Source organism: Parasteatoda tepidariorum, chromosome 10, assembly GCF_043381705.1.
Source record: "Parasteatoda tepidariorum isolate YZ-2023 chromosome 10, CAS_Ptep_4.0, whole genome shotgun sequence".
Taxonomy (NCBI): domain Eukaryota; kingdom Metazoa; phylum Arthropoda; class Arachnida; order Araneae; family Theridiidae; genus Parasteatoda; species Parasteatoda tepidariorum.
This window is the reverse complement of record NC_092213.1, coordinates 54,622,816-54,644,606: the sequence shown is the minus strand read 5'-3', so window position 1 is coordinate 54,644,606 and position 21,791 is coordinate 54,622,816. Positions and strand designations below refer to the sequence as shown.

At 29.0% G+C, this 21,791-nt stretch overlaps 1 protein-coding gene across 3 annotated transcripts; it reads left to right on the top strand.

The window, feature by feature from the left end:
• The first annotated feature begins 1,207 nt into the window (after positions 1-1,207).
• On the top strand, positions 1,208-21,682 carry LOC107443011 (notchless protein homolog 1). Of its 3 annotated transcripts, none has more exons than XM_071186212.1 (13): positions 1,208-1,365; positions 1,595-1,739; positions 3,553-3,770; positions 4,406-4,485; positions 5,717-5,793; positions 6,282-6,379; positions 8,231-8,423; positions 13,423-13,558; positions 13,649-13,695; positions 15,732-15,931; positions 16,603-16,761; positions 19,732-19,803; positions 21,599-21,682. In XM_071186212.1, exons 2-13 carry the CDS (start codon positions 1,596-1,598, stop codon positions 21,609-21,611), a joined length of 1,437 nt encoding a protein of 478 aa, XP_071042313.1. In that variant the 5' UTR covers positions 1,208-1,365; position 1,595; the 3' UTR covers positions 21,612-21,682. The 3 variants fall into 3 exon arrangements, with proteins under 3 accessions (XP_071042313.1, XP_071042314.1, XP_071042315.1); XM_071186213.1 differs by having other exon boundaries at positions 1,296-1,369; XM_071186214.1 differs by lacking the exon at positions 1,208-1,365 and adding an exon at positions 1,413-1,435.
• Positions 21,683-21,791: the final 109 nt, after the last annotated feature.

Here is a 21,791-nt window from a genome sequence, read left to right as displayed (position 1 = left end):
AATTTTAGCAGCATTAATTCAATTAGAATTGGCGATCGCAACGTTCTAATATATTAGATATATATGTTTCGTATATATAACATATATGTTTCGCTCTGTATGTATGTTATAGACCGGTTTCATCCCCTCCGCATAGGATCAAAATTGTGATGGCATGTCTTCGGATCATCCTCCGGGATGTTTCCCAGACCATCGCCAATAGCCCATTGTGCAGCTTTAGTGCGACGTAAATTAACAACAACAATAACAACAACAAGACCGGTTTCATGCCTTTGGCCCTTCTTCCTTCCCTCTCCTCCTCTTTTCAGTTATATAGGAATGTACTACGATATTTTCCATTTTCTGAATATTTTTCCTTTTTATTTAATAAAAATATTTTTTAAAATTTCCGTGATGCTTTTCTTTAAAACTATGTTTAATGTAAATTTGAGTTTCATGTAGTTTTCCAGTCTAAAAGATTTTAATCTATATAAAAATCAAGAGAGAAACTAACGTACTTCCGACCTCTGTGACTCTCCACACGCTAATGGGGAAAGAATGCGAAGTGTTGCCATAGGTAGAGAGTTCTGCTTTACGCCACCTGCAGCCCATTTCGATCTTCAATTTACAAGAACTTCGAAAAACTTATTGCTAGGTCCCGCAGGGAACTGATCGTTAAGACGCGGTTCCCACAGCAGATCACCGAAGTCAAGCATCACTGGCTGCTGTCAGTGTGCGGGTGGGAGACCACTTGGATCAGTCTGCGTAAGGACTGAGGGTGTGCGGTATTGGTTCTCGTTAAACTGTACTACCGTAAAGTGCTCAACTTCGCGCGCAGGTCGTCGGGCTACCGAAGCGGGGGTGCCATCACCTCCGCAGAGTATCAAAATTGTGATGACATGTCTTCGGATCATCCTCCGAGATGTTTCTCAGACTATCGCCAGTAGCCCATTGTGCAGCTCTAGTGCGACGTAAATTAACAACAACAACAACTTATTGACAGTTTTTTTTTTAAATAGGTATGAAAATGAAATAAATTTTTTTTAATAATTTACATTCTGACATTTCAGTGATTACGGTGAGCATTTGCAGTCCTTTTTTAGTAAGTATGACTCTTATATTCGGAGATGTGTGACTGGTGAAACATATTTCCCGCGAAACATTCACCAATCAGGCTCTCTTTCGCATATTGGAATCCTCAATTGTTTTGCTTGCAGCAAGAATAGCCCTTTAAATAAATGTAAATTCACTGAATATCTTTGAGCAGCAAGCATGTTGGAAAGTTGTCAGAAAGCTTGCTGCCTCTTTCAATCATATCAATTAATCAATCTACAAATCAAAACAAAACATTCCTCGTGTGCTGGTGCTGTAGAAAATTTGTCTAAGGTAGGTAAAGTTGCAATCTTTTCTGAAATATGTGTGTTTGTAACTATTAGAAGTAATGAAAAAATTAAAAGTTATTATTTTTTTTATCTAGTACTCATTTTTTTAAACATTTATTGAAAGTTGTTGTTGGGATATTTTTTTTAAATATTTTTATTCCCTTTTAAGATTAATTAAAGTATATGACAATCATTGATTATGTTGGTCCTATTTACATGTAATTAAATTTTAGGATGACAGAAATGGACGTTGATGACCGTTTCATTTTGGTTCAGTTTAAAAATGAAGCCGGTGAAATTACTGGTACACCACTTGATCTTCCACTTAGTACCGATGTCAAGAAACTCTCTTTAATTTGTAATTCTCTCCTTCAGAAGGTATGTGGCATAATTTGTTTATTATCAGTGCAGGTAAAATTATTTCTTTACAGTTCTTTATTGAATTATGAGAACACGTCAAAAATTTTGACACATTTGTGTACTAATTTCAGTATATATTATTTCATTATTATAGTATCTATTGATATCAGTATTTTTTATTATTAAGACTGAGTTGCATATCTGACTTATTTTGTAGGGAAGAATTTCGTATAGTGGTCTGTGGCAGAATTATTGCCAAGTCTTGGTAACTTCTGCGCAATGGCCCGCGAGAATTTAAAAAAAAAAATCACAGAAGGGGATCAACTCAAAGAGTGTAACTCGTGACCACCCGTAAGCAGGGGATATTTCCGTATTGTGATCTGTCGCACCAACTATAATCGCCACGGTGCCAAATAGCAACTTGCAATTTTTTAAAGAAATAACATGTGGATGTGTGCCCAAGGGTGGCTACGAGTAATACCTTTCGAGTTGGTCCCTTTCTGTAATTTTTTTTTTTTAGTTTCTCGCGGGCCACTGCCTGGAAGTTCCCAAGATTGGCGTTTATTCTGCCACAGATCACAATATGGACATCTCCCCCCCTTTAACNATCTCCCCCCCCCCAAGCAAACCTCTACGTGTTTAAAATTAATTTTCTACGTGTTTAAAATTAATCTACAAGTTTAAATTTAATTTCTCGATTGTAGTTGGCATGACGGATAACAATACAGTAATATCTCCATTTTTTGGATTCCCTTTGTATGTTCTACTAGAACCAAGTAGTGTTAATAATATTTTGAAATATAATAAGCACTTTTCTACTTTTTAATAAACAAGAGTTAAGATTATACTGTATAAAAATGAGGCTAACACAACGAGAAATGGGGTGTTTAAATGATGGCATAAATGGACACTTGATTATTGTGGTTAATGAAGCAGTTAGGAGGAGGAAAACAGAGATCAATTGTGTAAGGATGCAAAAGAGCTACGCAAAAAATATAAAAGCTGTATACGATTTGATGTAATGCTCCCATTAAAATTGCACACATTAAAATTAAAGTTTAATGACCAGATTCATGAGTTCAAATTAAATATTACTCAATGTTCATTTTAAAGTAATTAGATATTTTTTTTCAAAACTTTAATTAACATACAATAGTTAATTTTTTACTGAAATTATATACAGTCATTAATTTTCTACTAAAACTAAAATTAGAACATTTTATATTTTTGAACTATTTAGTTCTAAGAATTTTACTTAATCATATACAGATAATAAATAAAATGTATACTTACTTTCCCAAAAAGTGAATTTTTAGCTATATTGAAATGAAATAATAAATTAATTTTCTTAATTTTGCCTTATTAAATTCATGTTTGATGGAAATTGTAATGTTGAAATTAAGGTATTATAATAGATATAAAAGATAAAAATGATAAAATTTGACATGTTGTTTTCTATGAATTTCAAAATATTAATGTATTTTTAAAAATGTATGTTTGTGTTCAAATTAAATTATGTTATAATTTCAGTGTTAGGAACTCAATTCAAGTTAATTGTTTTATTTATATAGTTTCTAAAGCAAACTTCCCCACTTTATGTTTCAGTTTTGTAATGAAAGCTTTTTTTCATTTTTCCCTGCTTTCTTTCATTATATGTTTTAATTCCTACTGAAGATGCAAAATGTTGATGTATATGCTTTAAAGTGATTTTTGCTCTTATGTTATTTTAGCTTCTTAATCATACTACTTTTTGAAGAATAAAAATTGTAATTAGTTTTTAAATACAATCAACATTTTTTAAAGACATTAATAATCTACTTTTATCTTTTAGGAAGAGTCTTCTCCATTTTTGTTTTTTATAAATGATGTCCAAATTAAAGATTCCCTGCAAAGTTGTCATGATAACAAAGTATTTGAAACTGAGAAGACTTTAGAAATTACTTATGCTGAACAGTCTGTGTTTAAAGTTCGTCCAGTGACACGCTGTACTAGTTCAATACCAGGGCATGCTGAAGCTGTTATCTCTGCATCATTTAGTCCTGATGGCAGGTAGAATGCATCATAAACTTATGAATATATTATCACTTCAAATTTTTAAGTTGTTATAACATTTATAAACTGACATTTATTACAGTGAAAAACTCATATTTAAGTAATGGCTCCTGAAACTGCTTTTCTTATTAAATCTTCTAATCATAAAATTAAAAAAAAAAAATATTTATGATATATGATTTGTTTTGAATCTAATTTTCAACAGCCGAAAATCTTTTTTTTTCATTATATTTAGTTTTTGTTAAAATAACTTTCTCTAAATTTTTGCTAGTTGATGAGATTTTAGCGAGTTGATATATAATTGTTATTAAAGCAGTTAAAAGTTCATTGTATTTAAAATCACTGACCTAATTAAAATAAAAATAAATAAGTTGGACTTTATTAGTTTTGTTTCCTTATCCTCTATAACCTCAAGATTAACTTGTAATATTAAAACTGAATGGCAGTGCTATTGCAAAACTTCATAATAAAACTCAGTGATGATTTCTCAGCATTTTTAATGGTGTTTTTTACTATGTATCCACCTTTTATTATGTTTGTTAATTTTTTTAAAAACTCAGTTGGTTGTTTTTTACGAAATAATTTATTTTCTTTCTTAATATTTGAATGCTCATAATATTTGTTTATTTTAGATATTTAGCTAGTGGATCGGGAGATACAACAGTTAGACTATGGGATGTGAATACAGAAACTCCACAATACACTTGTAAAGGTGAATAAAGTTTTTAGTTATGTATACTTTCAAATGACGGGAAAAATATATATATACATCAACTAGCATTCTAAAATATATTATTACTTCTAAGCGTATATGTATAATATTCACATGGGGTTCGTAAAAAGCTTGAAATTATCATGGAAAATTTTATAATATTACTCATATATTTAAAAAAAAAAAAAAAGGAATCAAAGTTGTATCCTCGAAAATGTAATGGACAACAAGAAATTTTATAAAAATATTTATTAAATACTTCCGAGTTACTTATTTTAATTACATGCAAAGAAAACCGAGTATAAAGTCAATAATTAGTTTTATATTGTTGAAAAACTTCTAAATTTTAAGAAATAAGTGCTGCAATGTGTAATAATCAATGCTGAGTTTTAAAAAAATTAGTCATTTTTGAGCAAATTTTGTTAAGTTGATAATAGGGTTGAAGTTAATTCTTCTAGTCAATATTCATTATTCAATAGTCAATATTCATTAAATTTCTTACAGAAAGTTTTGAAAGTGAGAATTTGTTTTAATGATTTTTGAGAAAATTTTTTCAAAATTGCTTGATGATAGAGTTGAAATTATTTTCAATAGTCATTAAATTTCTTTCAGAAATTTTGATATTGAGAATTCGTGTTTGCGGAAAGTTTTTCATTTTATTGAAATCTGCTTTCGCATGTTTTTTACTTTGATTTTATTGCTCATCAAGCGTAGAGCTTAAGAAAATTTAGCCCCTGATCCACAGATTTGTAACTATACCTTGTTTTGATATGATTAATTATGAAAATATGATTAATACTGTAAATGAAAAATTACAATACAAAGAAAGTGTAATGTTTGAAAGTGTAATTTGATGATATATGCTATATTTTGACAATAAAATTGATGAAAACAGAACTGAAAATCAGAAAACCAAAATAACATACCATTCTTTTACATCAATTGCTGGTTCAGGTGGCTCCTGATAGTTATTTTATGGTAGTCTGAGTCAAATTTTAGTGATCTCGAACCAACACATTACTGTTGATTTTGAGTTTTGTTCATTTTTATTAAATCCAGTACCGTCACTTTAAATACTAATCTTTAGAGCGTTTTTAAGAAAACAAAATATTAAAATAACTAAAGTGAGTTAAAGATTAAGCCTGTTGTCGGAAAGTAATGAAATATTCCCATTATAATGTATTTACAATCATTGCACTTATTACAATCAAGTGTTGCAATTTATTTACAGCTCACAAGCATTGGGTTTTGTGTATAGCTTGGTCACCCGATGGCATGAAATTGGCTTCTGGATGTAAAAATTGCCAGGTAAGTAAAATAGTATTTTTTAAAAGGGAAATTCGCTTGTTTAAGGTATTTCATTATAAACTTTTGAGATAAATAAATTTATTTATTATTTTCTGCAACAAAATTTATTTATTAGTATTTAGAGAGTTTTCCTATTTTCAATTAAGCACTTCTATCATTAGTGAGAATACTATCTGTATATTAATGTTTCATATTTATTGGAACTCATATTATATAGATATTCTAATTAAATTTGTATGCATTTAGATGTCCAATATTACTAAAAAATATCAATATCATTATTCAGAAATAAGATAATCATTGCCATTTCTTTCATTATCAATTCCTTTTTGATTATTTTCACACAATAAATGATTGTTAATTTAAGATGATTAATATTTTAAGCAATTTTGTTACCAAGTTACCAACTTTTATCTAATTTTTTTAAAAAAAATAACATGACATTAATTTAATTTCCATACCTCAGAATTCATAAATCTTATTTTCAGGTCTGTATTTGGGATCCTAAAACTGGTAAACAAATGGGCAGAACATTAATGGGACATAAAGGCTGGATATCTCATATTTCTTGGGAACCTCTTCATAGGCAAGACAATTTTCTTTACTCTCTGTAATGTAATTTTAATTACATGTAATTAGATTGCTTTATTTAAATTATTAATTAAATAATTCTATATTGAAATAGTTCAGAGAACTATTAAATAGTGAAATAGTTCTATTTTATGCTTAGCAGTACAATTTGTGAGTATTTGTAATCTTTTTGTTATTTACAATTGATTCAATCAATGAATTTAAGCCATTGGTGGACCCCCAAAACTCTGATTTGTAAACATGTTAGCTAATTTCTAATTTTTGTCATTCACATTACCTAGGTATTGAAAATTCAATAATATTATCAATATTATATGTGCAAATAAAGTAAAAGATTTGAAACTCATTGATGTATACTGTCTTGTTATTCAAAATTGTATTTTAAATGTTCAATTTATGCACCGTGTTGTAGTAAGACCTGATTCTTACTTGATTTATTCCTATTATATCAAAATATTTTAATTCAAGTTTTTATTTTTAATTAAAAGAAATATATATATATTGTATTGAGGGAAAAATAATATTTTTAATGACTCTAGTTTTAAATTATGAGCAATAATCTTCATATTTGCTTATAACTATGTGAATTTTTTATAATTAACTTTTGTTTAAGACCAAGCTAAAGATTATCCTGTTTACATGTATATTTTGTAATACATGTGTTTTTGGATGCGAGTATATCCTTAAAATTGTTATAGTTTCTTTATTTACTTTGTGGAAAGCAGAACATCAAAACATAGTTTTTTTTTTAATGTTTTGAAATCAATTTTCAGTGTGGGCCTCTTTTCTCTGGAAATCTGGGAAAACTACAATGTGAAAATTCTTGGAGTATTATCCATATAATGATGACACGCCACTTTAACATGCATTCCAATAATTTACTAGGCATTAAAATTCAATGAATCATCCCAAAAATAAAATGAAGAGTTTTTCTGTGTGTGCATCTCTCTATAACGCCAGAACTGTTTGCACTAGCTAGCGACCTGAAATTTGGACAGTAGTGAAAGGGCAGGGTGCGTAGCATTTTTAAAAAGTGCTTATGTTCGATTTTCGTTTTTTAAAAGCCCTTAAAGGTGCTTTTTTCATTGCATGTTTTTAAAAAGTGCTTAATTTCATTTTTTTCAAAATAAGATATTTTCTTTACTGTGTTGATTTTCGCTTCGAATTATGCAAAAAGAAGCAGTTCGCATTGTTCTATTCAACGTTTTCATAATTAATTCAGCCCTAATCTATTTCGGCTTATTGTCACTCTGTAGCGTATGAAAACGCTATTCGTTTTACGTGATTCAAAATTTCATGATTTTTGACAATTGCCAAAAATGCCAATTTTATCAAAAACAATTATTTTTGACATGACAGTTAAAACAAGATAAAACCGTCAATTGTCAAAAACTTTTCAACCTTGCCTAATTATGATATATTTTAAATATTTTTTGAGTGCTTGAAAAGGGCTTAAAAGGTGCTTATTTTTTGTTGAATAATTTGGCTATGCACCCTGAAGGGGCAATTCATGAGAGATGTGAAGAAAAATGAGTTTTTCATTTGTTTTAAACTAGCCATTGGTAAAAGATTAAACTGCTGACAATTTTTTCCCCTTTGTATATTGTAAAGATTGCAAACTCTTTATGAAATCAAAAAAATTTAGTAAATAAGGACTTTTGTTTTTTATAGTCCACATTTAGGTGAAATAAGAATAACAATTTTAATTATACTAAGAATTTCAATAGCTATGTTCAAAGTAACTAACTTGAATGTTTAATTTTTATATGATATTAATTTTAAATTATTAGGTTAGGAATGATTGTGAAGCTAAAATATTTCAAGTTTTTAAATTTTCTGTTTTTAGAAATGCAGCATGTCGACGTCTAGCAAGTGCTTCTAAGGATTGTACTGTAAGAATATGGGACATAATCACGGGTCAAACGTTACACACACTGTGCTCACATACAGCTCAAGTAACATGTGTGAGATGGGGAGGATCTGGATTAATTTATACTTCTTCTCAAGATCGTTCTATAAAAGTTTTTAGGGCTGATGATGTAAGAATATTCATTATATTATGTACAGTTGTGTGTCTTAAAATTATTGTGCCTCCTTAGAGTTAATATTTAGATTAATTACTTACATTTAGTCTTTAATTTAACAGTCTAATTTTAGTCAAGTTTATATAGATATTATCAGATCCATAATATGATTGATAAAAAATTTTATTATTATAAAATTGTTTCTTTATTTTACTGGACAAAAATCTTTTCTCATGAAAAATTTCTTTTTATACTTTAACTATAACTCCTTACCTCTATAATTCATTATGATACTGATTTTCTTGAAATATATTGTAACTGTAATGAAATTTTGAAAAAAAGCATATCTGAAATTTTTTGTGTGTGATGCTCTGAATTTTCAATTAACATATAATTTTTCAGAATCTTTATTAGGCCTAAGAAAAAGTTACATTTTATTCAATATTTACTTCCTGATTTTAAAAGGTTTATTTAAATAAATATATTTTCTAAAAGTATTTTAAGTCAGTTTTTGCTAAAAGTATGCACAGGATGCAACGGGGAAGCTGCAAAAAGTTACATTTTCAAATTGTTCTAGGGAGTACTTTTGGTGAACAACATCAGAATTTCCTTGTTGACAGTGAAATGTTATTGTATATTGTATTTTTATCTAGTGGAAATTCAACAAATATATCTGGAAAATGGTAAGGAACAGTTAGGTGTAAAAAATGTTGGGAAAAGTGAGGCTTTAGAATCTGCATATTGCTATATGGTCTGAGCACTTCAACTACATTAAGGTTGTTATGCCTCTGGAAATTGAAAATATATCACAAAAGAATTGAATATATGTTGCATACGCCATGCAGCGCCACCTGTAGTTGAGCAGACTCCCTCTACATTCACTCACTGAACGGCTACGGGGAACGACCTCATTAAGATGTTCCAGCTCTAATTATTTTCTATTGTCATTTAAGTGTTTTTTGTCATAATAAAAGCTTTAAAACGCAACCCTTGACTGCTTTGAAGCTTCATCGGCACTCCCCGTCCGTAACATGGGGGCTCGGCCAAACCTGCTCAATTAAGCTAAAGTCAACAGCAGCATAAAAAGAAACAAGAATCCTCCTACAGCTACACCGGCAAAACGAAACTGCCGCCATTGATCATCAACAGCAAAAAACCGCCGTTCCTGCAAATCAACACTGTTGAAAAAATATTTGGAATCATCACGCAAAGGATAAAATTAACGGATTTAGTTTCAATTTCAAGAAATGCAGGTAGGAGCAACTTTATTATTAAACATGTATAAAAATACGAGAAAAGAAGATCTACTACAGATCGCATTTGAATTAGGAATAACTGTACCGGAAAACGCTACGTTAATTACTCTAAAACGCTTAATTGAATCAAGTGATGTATTCAAAGAGAACGTAGATTTCGTTAAAAATCTAGTTGCATCAACCGTCGAAGAACGAAAAGCCCGCGAAGATAACGAAAGTGCTAAGATAGAATTAGAAAAAATTCAACTCGCACAGCTAGAACGCCAAATCGAATTAACAAACCTTCGAAACACTCTTAGTGCCAACCTGAACTCATCTAGAAATTCAGACGTAAGTGAAGATGGTCCCGATATCGAAAGTATTATTAGAAGCGTCCGAACACTTAGCATGCCTGTGTCGACAAGACCAGAGAACTACAGTTTATTTTTTCAATCTCTTGAACGTTCGTTTACCACAAAAAGAGTACAGGATGAAATAAAATCTGAAATATTGATAAATATTTTAGGCGAAAAGGCAAATCACGTTTTATTACACATTTCAGAAAATGATCTCCGAGATTATGAAAAAGTCAAAAATGCCGTTTTGAAACAATTTCAGCCAACACCACACGAATGTTTAATGAATTTTCGAAAATCTCAACGCCTGCCTGATGAATCGCACACACAGTTTGCTTCACGATTAACAACATCCTTCGAGTATTATTGCGAAATACGCAAAGCAACTGACTTTAAAACATTATCCCAGTTAATTATCGCCGATAAACTCTATTCAATATTAGATTATGAAACTCAATCGCATATTGCCATAATTCAAGGTGAAGAATGGTTAAAACCTCCAGAACTTGCTCAAAAATGTGATATTTTCTTTACGTCAAAACGAAAGTCGCTAAGTGAAACAAAATATAATGAACAATCCTTTAACCACGGACAAAATTTCAGAAGAAATCAGCAGAGTCCAAAACACTACCGTCAACAACCGTTCGACAACAAGCAAAAAAATAACTCATTTCAAAGCTTTAATCGTAATTCATATGAGAGAAATTCTACAGAATACCAATCACGAAATAATCCGCGCGAAAACTTTCCCAGAAACGAAACTAATTCGAATCGTAGATTTAACTCAAATCGAGACCCTGTTTGCAAAGTCGAAGCTAAAATATTTAATGAATCTAAGCATGAATTACAATACGAAAAAATTTTCGTTAATGATAAACTAGTCATTCAATCGTTAGTTGATTCCGGAGCCAATATTATTTGCGTACGGGAACACTTAATTCCCCCCAAAACAAAAAGTGTCGGAACTGTTCAATTAACTTGTGCTTTCGGAAATGAAGTACAAGCTGAACTTTCAAAAGTAAAATTATCGCTTCCAAGTTTTCGTAAAAACCCTATAACAGTAACGGCAGCCGTTTGTAAAAATCTTTATTGTGATTTAATAATTCCACCAAATATTTTGGATGATTTAAATGAAGCAAAAAAAGAATATGATCGAATTTCAAAAGAAAATATGATTTCTCCTTATTCTAAAACTAAATTTCCTTTGCATAAAAACGAACAACAAAATACTTCTAAATTAAGCTCAATGTCTAAAAAAGAAAATCAAATTACTTCTTTCATTTCAGAAAACGATAATTTTTCTCCTCCACTTTCTAAAACTAGATCTGACAAGGATGTAATACAGTCGCGTAAGTTAGACGAAGGTCAGTCATTCTTTGAGATTGAGAATAATAATGAACCACTCCCTTTTCAAACTGAAACCGAAAATTTGTTATGCGAATGCAAAAGTACTTCTACTCAAAATTTATTTGAAAAACAAATAAATGAATTTGATTCAATGACGTATGCGCGTAATAGGAAAGCGGAAACTGCCAAATCACGTGATCAGAGTGCTCGTTCCGATGTAAATAAATAAACCGAAACCGATATATTTTCGTCAGCCGAAACAGAAACAAACTATTTTAATTCTTCAAATCCGGAAAATAAAGAGATTAAAAATGCGTTTATTGAAAATACGGATTATCGTTTATCTAATATAAATATAGTTAACGCCGATGTTGATTTATCTCATTTAAAATCCGATACGCGTGCCGAAATTGAACAACTTATTAAATCTTATAGACCAAATAAAATTAAGAACACTAATTATGAAATGCAAATTTTTCTTCAAGATGAAATGCCAGTTCATCAACGTCCGCGCCGCCTATCTATTTTCGAGAAATTAGAAGTTAATAAGCAAATTAAAGAAATGTTAAACAAAGGTATAATTAGAGAAAGCACTTCAGATTATTCTGCTNGTGCAAGAACTTTTACACAGACTCTCAAATTTTTTTAAAAATTTATTATTTTCATTTTGAATTTTATTACATAAATCAAATATTAATTGAACATATTTAACTGAATATTAATAACAAATTTCTATTTTAATCATCGAAATATTCATATTGATCATATTTTTCAGAAGTGAGATAAAAATTTTTTGTAGATTTATATATTTGAAAATATCTTTTTATTACTTATTTTCTGCTAGTTTTATAGATTGAAGAGAAATTCATTTGCTTAATAATTTTGAAAAGTGCATTTTTACTTTATCAACTATATATTATATTAAAATTGAATATATTTAGAATTAGTTTAGATTTAAATTTTCATTAATTTACTGTTTTATATTTCAATTCAATTGTCAAAATATTTCTGTCGTCAATATTTTCTTTTTATTGTGATGTTTAATATTAACCTTTAAAGCAATTAATCGGAGACCGACTAAGTCAGGATGACAGAGTGTTGCATACGCCATGCAGCGCCACCTGTAGTTGAGCAGACTCCCTCTACATTCACTCACTGAACGGCTACGGGGAGCGACCTCATTAAGATGTTCCAGCTCTAATTATTTTCTATTGTCATTTAAGTGTTTTTTGTCATAATAAAAGCTTTAAAACGCAACCCTTGACTGCTTTGAAGCTTCATCGACACTCCCCGTCCGTAACATATATTATCTGCAAAACCAGGAAAAAATATTAAGAATTATAAAAGCAAAAATGTATTAAAATTTTTTTCTTTCTTTAAAAAAATGAAACCCATTGTAATAAAAAATTCTCCATTGAAATGTTTATTTTTTATAATTTTTTTACTTGAATAAAAAATTCGAATAAGCATTACAGCTAAATTAATTTTTGTAACCAGTTTTAAGCTTTTTTTTTCTTTCCATTTTCTCAATTTTATCTATTCAGAGTATTTTTTTTTTTTAATTTAAAGAGTATATAAAAGCTATTTAAAATGAAATAAATATTTATATAAATGTTTATTCAAAATTATGATTTAAGAATATAACAAACAAATTAATAACATTTTTCCATCTAATGGCAATCATAAGCGGAAAAGATTGCGGTCAATTTAAATTAATAGCTATTAGTACTATGAAGTTTTTAATTTTATTTTATTGTTATTTAAAATCCCTTGAATACCCTGTGTCTTAAATATTTTAAGGTTATTTGAAGTAGCATGAAATTAATATTATTTTGTAAAATTTTCAGGGCTCTTTTCATTTTTATGTTGGTAGCTGTATAAGCATGTTCTCTCTGTACTATAATTTTCCTGCATCACTAATTGATTCAAAGCGGACTTTATTGTTTTCACCCGTTAAAATCATTTGGTGTAGGAGCTCAAAGAATGTTATGTTTAATATGGTGCTATATAAATAAAGGTTCTATATTTCTCTAGTTGGTTATTACATATAAATAATTGCGTCTGTTTATATTTTAGGGTGTTTTGTGCCGTACCCTTGAAGGCCATGGCCATTGGGTTAACATAATAGCTTTAAACACTGACTATGTTATGAGAACTGGACCTTATGATCCAAGTAAAGCAGATATTGTTTATAGAGAAATTACTGAAACATGTAAGTTTATCATTTTTATAAAAATATCTTTTAATTTTATTGCAATATTAAATTTTTATACCCTATTTTTTTATTCCTTTCTTTTTATAGCAGAAACTTTATCAAAGCTTGCTAATGAGAGGTACAAGAATGTTACTGTAAGTATTTATTTAACAGTCTCTCAATTTTCATAAGAATTATTACTTAGATGTGTTTTTTAGGATTTTCCCTTTGTATCATTATGCAACTTTTTAAATTTAACTATTTTCTTTTAAATTCATAATTGTAAAGTTTTAAGAATGTTTTTTCTTCTTTTTTTTAAAACAAACAAAAATATTTAGTGTTATTTTAACTTTTATCTATTATTAAGGTGTAGAGCAATGGGGCCATCTATGAAAAGTTAGGTAATTCAATCATCAGTTGGGGGAAATTATAAAAGCACTCCCCCAGTTCTTCTATTACAGCACAAAAGTGGAAAAAAAATCCTGAAGCTCATTATCTTCGTCAAGTTTTCCCTGTCTGGTATCTCAATTTCACTACATTAACAGTAATGTGCACAGACTTCGGGTTAACAGTACTCCTTGCATGCCCCTTAAGAGGGCAGGTCAAAGTTAAGCTCAGCTTTTCACAAGATTGAAAAGATTGGTTGATGTTCATGAGATTTAAAATTACACTTCACCACTTGATTAAAGAACCAAAAGTGATTCAAATGTATTTAAGAATCAGAGTTCAGAGATCGTGATTTAACAAAATCCAATATTTTTATTGTTATCCTTGCTATTTTAAAAGTAAACATCACGATTAGTATTTCTGCAATTTATAAGTGAAAAAAAATTCATTGTGATTTACGTTATTTAAAAATTACATATCACAATTTGTATTTATGTTATTTAAAAACAAAACTAAACGTTTCGCATTCACGTAATTTAAAATTGCACATCTCGTTTCATATTTATGCAACTTAAAATGCACACATTTCGATTTATAATCATGCTCTTTATAAATTACACATTATAATTAGCTTTAATGCGATTTTAAAAAATCGCACTTGGCTATTCAGATTATTTTGATTTGAAAATTATTCATTGTGATTTGTATTCATGCAATTGCACATCATTTAATTTAAAGACTAAACGTCATGATGCAAATTATTGATTCAAAAATCACTCATCGCGATGTGATTAAAATCTAATATCTCGATTCTCATTCTTGCTATTTTGAAATTGGACATCATGTTATGTATTTCGGTGAATTAAAAATTACATATCATGATTAGTATTCATTCGATTTTAAAGCCAAACATCGCAATTCACTTGATTTATTTCAAAGAGTTGGTAATAATTTATTCTATAAATAAAAACCTAATAAGAGTTTTGTAACTGTCTGTATCTAAAAGGAATGTATTAATTTCATTTCATTAATGAGCATTTTAATTGCAATTTTCTAAACTCAGAAACTGACTACATTCACAGAATATGTAAGACTTTTGATGCCTACATAGACTTTTTTTTCCTACTAAAATTTCAGATGTGCTTTCAAAAAGCCACAATTACTTCTAAAATAAATGGATTGTTCATAGTTTTTTAATAAAATATCTTCACCTTCTTAAGATTTCTCTTTCTAGTTTTTTATACTGCTTGTAAAAGCAATTTTTACATCATGTGTATATTCATATATTGTGCAGGTTTAGTCAGGAAAAGATAGTCCACTGGCCAGGAATTTTGAGATAAAGAATCACTAGGCACCCTTGTTATTCTTTTTATAGAGACATGAGAAATGACTTATGAAATTGATTTTTTTTTTTCAGTTATAATTTTTAAAAATATTCTAACTGCTTCTATATTTAATCTATTTCCAAAGCTCAACTTTCAAACACACTTTGAAATAAAATATATTTAAAGTAATATGTTCAAAGAATTTGAATGAAGCATAAAATATGTAATGAATATGAATCTACATCTTTAATACAAAGTTTCTTTTTAATTTTTTAAAGGTTGGGAAAGAGAAAAAGAAAACGTTTTTCTTTATTTAAAATTAAAATATATTTAGTTTGTAAAAATATTCACCATTTTTTTAATCTGTTCTAAAATGATAACAGTCGAAAGATTGATCTTTGATATTTTCTTGAAAATCTTTTGTCATATTCTGTTCTATATTTTCTTTAATTACATGTGCTTTTTATTTATTATTTTAGAAAGACCAACCAGAACTTTTAGTTTCTGGTTCAGATGACTTTACATTATATTTATGGAAGCCTGAAACAGACAAGAAACCTCTTGCGAGAATGACAGGGCATAAAAACTTAATAAATGATGTCAAATTTTCTCCAGATATGAGGTTGATAGCAAGTGCCTCATTTGACAAATCTATCAAAATATGGAATAAAACAGGAAAGTAAGATTTTTGTATGTTTATTTTATTATTATTTTTTTTTGTTATGGCTTCAGTGGTTTCATTTATGAACCGTAGCATGTCAATGCCGAAAATTATAGAGGAGTTTCGAAGGTAAGTCTGCAGCATGGGGTGCGAGTAGGGAAATAATGGACCATGATATTTATGGAGGTAAAATTATAATCAAACTTTGGATATACTTAAAAACATTTTTATTTCCTCTTTTATTTAAATTTAAAGGAGAAAATTACAATGTTGCTTTTCCTTGATCCAGATGTTTTTTCAGTCCAAATTAAAATCCTTATTGATTGCTCAAGTATAATTCTTTGTTTTGTCTATAAATAAATAGAATAATTATGAATGTGAATATTCATAATTATTATTTTCAGAAGAGGAGAATTCATATTTTAAATAGGGACCCGCTTTTTTTTAAAAAGGTGCCCGGAAATATGAAAAGGTGCCTGAAATATCCTTGGTTGTCAGTTCACTGCCTTAACTACTGCTTAGCGGAATCATTGCTCTTGATTTCAAATGTCTATCTAAGCTCTAAAATATTTTCCAATTTACTCCCATTTTTTTTAAAAATTTCTATTTTTTAAGGTAACCATACATGTAATACTGATACAATCATCAAATTTTTGACGAATTTCTAATTTTATTTTCTACCTTTTCAGGTTCCTTGCTACTCTGCATGGTCATGTTCAATATGTATATCAAATTGCTTGGTCTGCAGACAGTAGACTGCTTGTAAGTTCTAGTGCTGATTCTACTTTGAAATTGTGGGATATGAAGACGTACAAAATTATGATTGATTTACCTGGGCATGCTGATGATGGGACGTTACACTGTATATATGTTTGGAAACCATTATATTTATTTAATCATAAAGAAAAAGTAATTATTTTCTAAATGTGGAGAAAACTTTATATAATTACTTTATATACTCATAGATGTACTTGATTTATTTGGTAGTATACTAATTTATATAGTGTTTAAACATTTTAAACAAGATGCATTGCAGTGAGAAAAATAATGATTTTTACTATTTAATATGATAACAGGGGGCGTGGCGTTTTTAAAAAGTGCTTAGTTTCAATTTTCGTTTTTTAAAAGCCCTTGTAGGTGCTTCTTTCATTGGGTGTTTTTAAAAAGTGCTTAATTTTTCCTTTTTTTAAAATGAGATATTTCCTTTGCCATGTTGATTTCCACTATGAATTATGCAGAAAGACACTGTTCACATTGTTAAATTAACCATTTTCATACTTAATTCAACCCCAATCTATTTCGACGCATCGTCAGTCCGTAGTGTATGAAAATGCCATTTGATTTACATGATTCGGAAGTTTTGACATGACGGTTAAAACCAGATAAAGTCTTTTTTTAATAATTTAGCTATGCACTCTGGATAAAGTTAATTAATACATAATAACTTCGCAGAAATTTCAACGACTCTAAAACCTGAAGCTGTCAAAAAATTAAATTTTTGAAGAAAAAAAACTCATCACATTTTAAACTGGGAAAATACTGCTAACTACACAAATAAATAACTTTTCATCTTGTAACTTACTGTAACAATAAGTAAGCAGCGAGATTCAAGGTAAATAAATCTCATAGTTTTACAATTATATTTCTTGTAAAAATTCTACCTCAACATAGTTGAATTTTCCTAGATTTATTCAAATCAGATTATATATTTGTTCAAAATACTTTTGAATGTAACCATATATGCAGTTCAACAATATAATTTAATAAGATGGTAATACAATACAGAGCCTTTATCAGGAATCCAGAAAAAAATTGGCTCGCATTTTTGAACTAGAACAATTATGGAAATTTCAGTTATATATGAAGTTAAGTAGAGGGAAAGGTATGGGGCTTTGATTTCCGAGGGGGAAATGCATTACATATGCTAAAAAAATACATGGCTATGTTTTAATATTTAAACTAAACTAAACTCAGTGGCGCGACAGCCCATAGAGGGCCAAGGCCTACTGTGCCCATCTCAGTTTTCTTGGGCTCTCGGGTGCAGGAGCAGACGTTCCAGGTAGGTGGTCAGCCGAACGCGGAACCCCTAGTGTTTAGCTCCCAAGCATGCTTGCTACTCATTTATCGACCCACTGAAGGGATGTAAGGCTGTTAATATTTAAACACAAAGTAAAAAAAGTGAAGTGGAAATACAATTTTTTAATTGAAATATGAGAACAGCTAAAATATGGCAATTTTTAATCAATAATTAAGTAGAAATATACTTAATTTTGCAGTACATAAATTTTTATCTGGTTCCTAGAAAATCGAGTAAAACTTTGCTCACTTCTCCCGCCATTTTGGACTAGAACGTCTGAGTCATCATTGAAGCTTAGTAGGTGGAAAGATGGAGGGATTCTTTTTCTTCCCCTTAAATCAAATGTGAAGGAGCCACAGATTTAGATAAAATGAAATAACTCAAAAACTCGATTGAAAAACTTTTAGTTTTAACTCTTTCAACGCTATCTAATTTTGACAAAATTTGTCCAGAAATCACCAAATATATTAGTTTTATTTTATAAAATATTTTAAGTGATTTTTTTTTTAAAAGTAGAACTTTAGTTCTTTGTTTCCATAGCTTCTTGATAGTCTAACTGAACCATACTGATTTCCAGTTCTAACTAAACCACAATTTAACAAGACACGCTGAAGACTTCTGCTTAAAATCCCGTTATGCCACCTATAATTGCTATTATACGTAGCGACGAGTTAGCAGATTAAATGATAAGAAACAAAGCTTTCTGCCCGATAGAAAAATCAATCGCTGTCAGTCCTAATCTCGATGTCTGAAAGTTAAATGCAATCAATACTATGATCCCATGGAAATATTTACTTCTCCTGAAATCAGTCTCTGTCAGATTGATTGCAAGGTAGAATCAAGAAATTATTTTTATTTTTGTTATGTATTTTTTTATTTTATTTTCGAAAATGAAATCAGTATCTTGTAAGCAAAATCAAATGAAACGAATCATTTAATTCTTTGCCTTGATTTACGAAGGGGAAATATAAGCAAACAAAAGGTGGTTGGGAAATTATAAGAAAAATACATTGGTATACTGTGTAAATATAATAAAGTAAAAATATAAATTTTTAAATAGAATACTAAAACGGCTTAAATATGGCTATTTTTTAAGCCAATATTAAAGTAGGTATATAGTTAAGCTGCATTGAATCATTTCTTAGTGATCCTAAAAACTGTGAAGTTCTGACATCCTGTATAGTGATGGTCCCAAGCATTTACAATATTTGGTTCTCAACTGTAATTTGTTTTAAAAACTAAGTTTTTTTATGTAAGTTAGTTTATGTTCTTGATCACTAGTAAGATCATGGCTGCATGACTGATTCTGTTAATAATTTATATTATATATTGTGTTTTCAAACATTTTATAGTTCTTATGCAAAATGTTCTGTTCTTAAATTTTATGCATATGTTTTATAAAACATGTTTGTTAAACCTTGGACTAGTAAAATTCTGCTTCTTACAAAATGTATTATCCAGTTTTATTTTTTTGTGTCTCAAAATTTCATGGATTACTGAACAATAAAGGCTATATTTATCATAGCAGAAGTGCAGTTTGGAATTTCAGGGAAATTACTTCTGAAATTGAGTACTCAATTTCAATATAAAAATGTCATTAAAAAATCTATAAGTCACTAGCTTTCTAAAAAATGAACAATAATTTATTTATTAATGAGCGTCTGGCCTTTTTCTATCTAAGAATTAAATGCTTGTTAAGACCCATGTCTTGTAATTTCTAATATGTAATGTATTTTATTTAGATCTATGCAGTTGATTGGAGCCCTGATGGTCAGAGGGTTGTTAGTGGAGGAAAAGACAAAGTAATAAAAATGTAAGCAACTACAACTTTATATTTTAAAATATTTGGAATTTTTCCCAATTGATATGAGTTAAATAATAGCCACTAAAATATTTTCTCAAAATTTTGTGAAAAGTCACTATTTTTTTCTCTTGTTTACAAGGAATTGTTAGTGTTATTTATTGGATGTATTAGAGAGTAATATAATAATAATATTATAAAGTAATATTATATAGTAATATAACATACAACCTAGTGCATTGGAATTTGTTTAAAAATATACATATGTATATACTTTAGATCTATTTTAAAACACTGAATTTTTTTTGCTAAAAAAAAAGATTTCTTTGAAAGAAAATGTGTTAGGTATATTAGCTTATGCACACGATATATATACAGTGAAACCAGATAAGACCACCTATATGTAGTGACCTCTTCTATTAACAACCAATTTTGGGAGACACAGAATTTTTTCTGTAGACTTTGTGTTCAAGAAAGCCTTTAAGAGAGACCATCAAAACCTCTCCCAGCGACTGGGTAAAGATCTGTACCAAATGCGGAACTGGTCTAATAAGGAATTCACGAAAAAATATTAAAAAAGCAAACAAGTAGGTTAAAATGTATTAAAAATATTTGTGTGAGGTTTTTATCTAGTCTCTTTTTGACAAACCCTGTAAGAGATCCACAACCTCATGTTGCAGTAAGAGTGAATTAAAGTCAGTGCCATTAATGATTTATTTTTAGAGTTGAAAGTTAAATAAGAAAAAAAGTTATTTTATAAAAAACTAAGCTAACCTTTTCTCATTTTAGCATCGAACAATTAAACAAACCTCTTCTCATTTTTTAAAGATAACTAATTTTCACGATTAAAGATTGAATGCATTAAGAAACATTATTGTTCATTTATTTCAAATAGTTCTATCATTCATAATTGATAAATTTGTTTTTACTTTTTATTATATCAGAAGGGATAATTTTTATTGAAGCTAAATTTTATCTGCCAATCTGGTTTTTACGACGCCAACAAAAGTGGAATTTCTGAACCAAAGAAATAACAATGACTAAAATTAAAATAGTTTGCGAAGAATCAGGATTACCACAGGCGACTAAAATGCAACTATTTTTGCCTGAAAAAGCAACTATTTTCAGAGAAAGGAGACTTTTCTGTACTCCTAGCAATGTTTTTTTTAAAGCATAAATTGGGTGGAAAATCTGCATCCCCAAGATAGTTTCTGAACATACTGAACTTTTTTTTTCTTAGAAAATAAAAAAATGGTAAAAATTTTGAATTGCAAATATGAGTCTTCACTTTTTAATTTGTTCAATCTGCACAGATTCCATTGTAGTCTATTTCATTACTCGACCGCCTTTTCAAAAGCAACTAATTTGTTCATTTTTTTCTGTGGGGCAACCCTGCAGGATAGACTTTTGAAGTCAATGAAGGTAACCCCTAAGAATGACCAACCTCCATTAATGACCATTATACTGTGGAACAGAGCTCCATTGAGGTTTCACTGTATATATCTACCTTGAACTCTTCCCAAATCTACCTTTTTAATTTTTTGCAACCTTATAGTATGTATAATATGTTTTGAAATGCAAATTATGTAAGTAGTTTGAAGATTCACATGTGTTGTGTATTACACAATTCTAATTCAAAAAATTCTATTAACTTGCAATATTTTTGTTTTAATTATATTGATTTATTTTTCATTTTCTAAAATTTTTCTCTTTAAATTGGTCTCAAAAATCAGAAATAAAATGTAGCCTTTTATTAGGAAATTGCATCTAATTTTAAAAATAAATTAAATAATTTCTTTCTTTTTAGATGGAGAAAATGATAGGTGTCACAGAAATGTAGCAAGCAATGTATTGTTTTGTAAATAAATTATTTTTTGCATTTTAAATTAAATTTGTATCTCTGTATTTAAAGTATATGACTTGACTCTGAACACTATCAATAAACCATTTAACTAATTTATAGAAACACATATACTTAGATTCATCAATTATTTTAATCC

Coding starts and splice junctions, on each gene's coding strand:
- LOC107443011 (XM_071186212.1), top strand. CDS start 1,596: ATGACAGAAATGGACGTTGATGACCGTTTCATTTTGGTTCAGTTTAAA. Junction 1,740..3,552: donor GTAATTCTCTCCTTCAGAAG/GTATGTGGCATA, acceptor TTTATCTTTTAG/GAAGAGTCTTCTCCATTTTT. Junction 4,486..5,716: donor TCCACAATACACTTGTAAAG/GTGAATAAAGTT, acceptor ATTTATTTACAG/CTCACAAGCATTGGGTTTTG.